The sequence below is a fragment of the Protobothrops mucrosquamatus genome, unplaced genomic scaffold, assembly GCF_001527695.2.
Source record: "Protobothrops mucrosquamatus isolate PMUCROS unplaced genomic scaffold, P.Mucros_1.0 scaffold318, whole genome shotgun sequence".
NCBI lineage: Eukaryota > Metazoa > Chordata > Lepidosauria > Squamata > Viperidae > Protobothrops > Protobothrops mucrosquamatus.
In genome coordinates this window covers 239,046-244,007 of record NW_015386657.1, presented here as the reverse complement: position 1 = coordinate 244,007, position 4,962 = coordinate 239,046, and the positions used below count along the sequence as shown (strand labels likewise).

At 33.6% G+C, this 4,962-nt stretch overlaps 1 protein-coding gene across 1 annotated transcript in view; it reads right to left on the bottom strand.

Moving 5' to 3' along the window:
• Positions 1 to 2,124: 2,124 nt before the first annotated feature.
• Positions 2,125 to 4,962, bottom strand: part of LOC107286727 (cAMP-specific 3',5'-cyclic phosphodiesterase 4D) — a 169,305-nt gene continuing 166,467 nt past the window's right edge. Inside the window, exon 4 of the mRNA XM_015815140.1 lies at positions 2,125 to 4,278. Coding sequence (XP_015670626.1) covers positions 4,155 to 4,278 — 124 coding nt within the window. The 3' untranslated portion in view covers positions 2,125 to 4,154. The remainder of the gene's footprint in view (positions 4,279 to 4,962) is intronic.

The following is a 4,962-nucleotide window of genomic DNA, read 5'->3' as shown; positions in this document are numbered from 1 at the left end:
GTACAATAATGAACTTGATTTTTGCATTACTGATCAGAGATAGAAAGAAGATGGTTCAAAAATCCCAATCAGAAAAACTAAGTCAAATCTTCAGAAAAGGCCTAATGTCTGGTATTTCTCATCATCCAGGTGATGAAAATTCTGTTAACGACTGAATTCCTAAATGTACCACACTTGGTACAGAGCATCATCTGAAACTTGTATGGTTACAATCAGAAATGGGGAAAAAATAGGTTAGGTTTGCATTAGAATGCAAATATATTTAAATTTGCATTTTCAAACTGATATGAAAAGGGAACTTAACTATTTGCTATTTTTTGCCAATTACATTAGAAAAATGTAAAGCATTTTGCATAAACATCCATGTATTCATAAAAGTAAATGTATTCTGCTATAGAAACTTTTGCAAGAACTGAGCTTATCAGATAACATTATGTAAAGGTTTATGCCAGAGAAATGGGCATCATTTTCAGTGTTTGAACTTTAAAAACCACTTCCAAGTAGACGTATCAAACTTGATAGGTCACACAAATGAAAAACTAAGAAAAATAGAGCTTTACGGAATTACAAAAGGATAAAAATTGATAAAAGTTAATGCATTTGTCCATTTCAATTTTGATGCAAACCTGGCTCTATTGTAGTAAAAGGGAGAAAAGAATTCTTGTCATAACTGGGAAGAATAAAGACTTCAAGAAATCTCTAGCTTCCATAACCTTCTGATAACGCCATAAATAGCTGAAATACTCACATTTTCACTGCCTCTTTGAGCAGAGCTATCTGAGAAACACAGCTGACAGGGGTGCCCAAATACTATGAACAGCTGCATACGATTCAAGACTGTTATTATCCAAGTGTGGAAAGGCTTTCAAACTTTATACTAATTTCAGTTTATAGCCTCCAGCTATAAGCACACTCAGAAGTAGGGGCACTTCTGGGGAAGAAATGGAAAACTGAAGATGACTTTGCTAAAAGCAGAGCTGACAACTATGACAAAATTAAGAACTGGTGAACAAAGCACCTCTTTGAAACTGGGGATTACCCACAAGTGCTCCAGACAAGGGATTCTAAAGCGGAATCCAGATGACCACTGTCTCCAGAAGGTTTAGAGCTCTGGGGCTCAATAGAACACCATTTCCACCCAAAACATGGTTAGAATCTTAATGGGGACTGTGTTTCCACTTCTTGTTAATTTTTTTCAGATATGAGGAATCTTTGAAGAGACAGATATTTGGTGAGTTTCCTTCAATCCTTAGGCACACAGGTTTTTAATACAGATTTATGGACTTAAAATTCATTTTTAATAAACAGAAATAGAGTGATTAAAACATTGATTTTAAAAAGTTAAAAATAAACTAAGGGTCCAGATGAAATTGAAATAAGACTTTGATATTAATTATAACAACCATTCCTATGGGAAAATGCTGTTGTTTTTTATTTATTTTTTTAAAAAAAATGCAGGATTGAACTTTGAAGGTTGAACATTAGAAGGAACCAGAAGGAACTAAATATTACCATTAAAGGAGAACACATTTGCAGAATGGAACAAAATACTTTCATATTGGAAGATATTTGTGACCAGTGGATCCAGAAATTAATTTTAAGAGTGAGACTGATATGAAAGTGAATTTAAAAATGACATGCTACAAGAATGATATGGAAAAAGATGCTACACAGGACATACAAATGAACATGGCTGATGTTTTAATAATTCAAAGGAATGTACAAATAGCAAACCAAAAGAATGGCCTGGATAACTTTCCCATGCTGAAATTACTATAGAGGTTTGTTAAAGTTTTGAAGAATTCTGTGAGAAGGGACAAAGACAAAATGAAATCAAGGTCTAGGATTTCATTTGAGGGGATTAAGGACTACGATTGTTAAAAGTAAAAGGAAGGAATATAAAGGTGATTTATTTGATCAAGGTTAAAATAGGTCTTATCTCTGGTAATTCTTAATGCACTTTTGCTGGCCAGGACTGAATGATGAGACTTTAAAGATTTGTTTATAGAGAGGAAAAGGATATTGGAAGAAAAGATCATTTGTAGTATTTTAAGAGAAGGTTAAAGGGGCAAAAATTGTTTATACTTGTTGTGATTAAGGGGGCAGTAATTGCACTATGTATTTCTTTCTTTTTTCTTTATTATAGTGTTAGTTCTTTTCTATTTTTCTATTTTTTTCTCTGTACTTTTTCTTATTCTTTTAGGCTTTTTTGTAATCGTAATTAGCCTATTATAACTGTGATGTTTAATTAAATTGCTATTAAAAAAAGAATGAAGTCTTAAAGATGGCAGTGCTGATACTGTTTTCTTGTGATAACACTGTCAGTTGCATACCAAAATGCCCTGAAGTACATTAAATGTTAGCCACTCCTTTCCTGAAACTAAACCCACAAAACCATTAGTGGATAAAAGAAAGAAGTCTCAGAAGAATACCACCTCAATGTGCTCTCAGCTTTCTAGAATTTGGAGCTTCTGCTGAATTAACTTCAGAATGTAGCTAATCCTGCCCACTTCAGGTATTCAACCAGTGACATGTTCAACAGAAGCTGAACCTATTTTAGTGGCAAAATAAAATTCTCCATTCCTATTTTAAGGAATAGAAAAGAGAATTGCAGAAGAATGCTAAGCCATTAAAATCATATTGAAGGATCAAAATTAGTCAGAGCTATTATAATGATGTTATTTTTGGTAGTGATTAGAGTGCTAAAGAAACACACCATTATCTCTCCACACTCAATAGAGATTTGAACTTATTTTTCCTGAATAGCAGGACTTCCAACACAGCATGTCAGATTACTTTTGAAATTCTGTACTCTTGGAAGCAATTTTTTGTTTATTACATGTGGTGTTAAAGTTGGGGGAGGGGAAGGGAAAGGAAGACAAAAGTCCACTGTGTGCACAGAGATTAGGCCAAGTAGCTACCTGGGTTGCAACAAGATGGATACAGTTTTGTTCTATAGCCAAAAACATCAGCTTTCCTTCAACTCCTGCCTTCCAGATATCTTTCAGTTAGCATTCAATTACAACTAAATTGAATGAAAATTTCACCAATAGAAGTACATGATGTCTGAAGCCAACAAATTAACTTATTTCAGAAGGAAGGGACAGCTAAAAAAAATGGATGAGGCAGGTCTGCTGGTGAACATCAGCATGGCCATTAATTAATAGTTCAGAATGTAAAAGAAGAGTAATTTTATTCTATGAATATTGCATCAGTGCATATGAAAAATACACTTAATAAATTGGATGTAGCCAGATTGAAGACATGATATATTGCATTGCTCAGAACCTTGGTGCTGAATATTCATAGGTAGCTAACCAAAACAAAGACTTCAGTAGCAATTAGTGGCAGAATTTGGGATAAAAGGGACATCTGCTACTTTTGGAACCAAAATGTGTACATTTTTCCCATTTCCTATTGCAGTTCAAGTCCACCTTTGGAGGAAAATATTAATTTTCTTCTTTTGATAAAAAAAACAACTATTGGCAATCAAGAAATATTTTTACATCTGCTAAGAAGAAACCTTCTTAAGCAAGTCAGATTTAAATAAATAAATAAATCAAAGATTGAATAAGTTAGGAATATATTATTGCTTAGCAAAGTTGATAAAGCTAAATAAAAAATAAATAATTGTTCCGAATAAACCATTTGGTTCTATAAATATTTTTTATATTGTCTGCATTTTTTAAAAAAATAAAAATACCTTGCAATTACAGGAATGTCAACTAATTTCGAAGATAATATTAATGGTATTCAGTTTTGTACCTGAACAAAATAGCACAGAATTCAGTATTCTTGCGGAAATAAGATCAGTGATGCAAAGCATGCTTAACTTTGCATTGGACTGTAGCATTTATCTTTTTTGTCACAATTTATACATTATGATTTCAAAATGTTACAGCCAAAGACGTTTCTAACCTTTAGTCCTATAACTGTTAAGAATAAAACAGCCTATTATTCAGTACTATCAAAGACATAATACCATAGTATTGTATCTAGAGCAGGTCTGGACAGGTCCATTTTATTAGTCTATTAAAATAAGGGTATGCTATGAGACATAAAAATTAGGGATCAAATAGAATTTTGCAAAACTCATTTCCTTAAACTAATATGCAGATTAGGAAACTGACTATATAACACTCCATTAAAAATATTCACCTCAGTAAAGGATGGCTATCGGATAAACTTTGCTTTGATTCTTTAATTAAAAGAGTTGAGTACTGGCATTCCTCCTCCCTCAAAAAATGTCCTGCTGGGTTTGCTTCGTACTTTTGAACTCTGGAAAACAAACAAATGGATCCTCATCAGACAAACCTATCCAGAGTTTTCACTTGAGGCACAAATGGCCAGGCTCAAATTGCCCTACTTCTGGCCCATTATACGAAGATTGAGTTCTGTAGAGAAGGCTCTAATCCTGGTAAAAGTGGAAAGAAAGAGAAAAAAAGGACTAGTTAAGGACCATGAATGCACTGTCAGAAAACTGAAGGATGAGATTGGGACAGATCATCATGGAGAAAGTGTATGTAGCTGCTAAGAGTTAACAATGACTCGATGGCACATAACCAAACAACAGTTTCATTATTTGGATAGTTTAAATCATGCTAGCGATTGCTTTAAACTTCCAATTTGCATTTTTCTTTAAACTAATTGTGTCAAAAGGGAGAGGGAGCAGGAAAAATAGACAATCAGGGAATTTGAATTTAATAATAATAATAATAATAATAATAATAATAATAATAATAATAATAATAGTAAAGTTGGAGGGGACCTTGAAGGTCATCTAGTCCAACCCCCTGCTCAGGCAGGAAACCCTATACCATTTCGGACAAATGGCTGTCCAGTCTCTTCTTAAAAACTTCCAGTGTTGGAGCATTCACCGCTTCTGGAGGCAGGTTGTTCCACTGGTTAATTGTTCTCACTGTCAGGAAGTTTCTCCTTAGTTCTAGATTGCTTCTCTCCTTG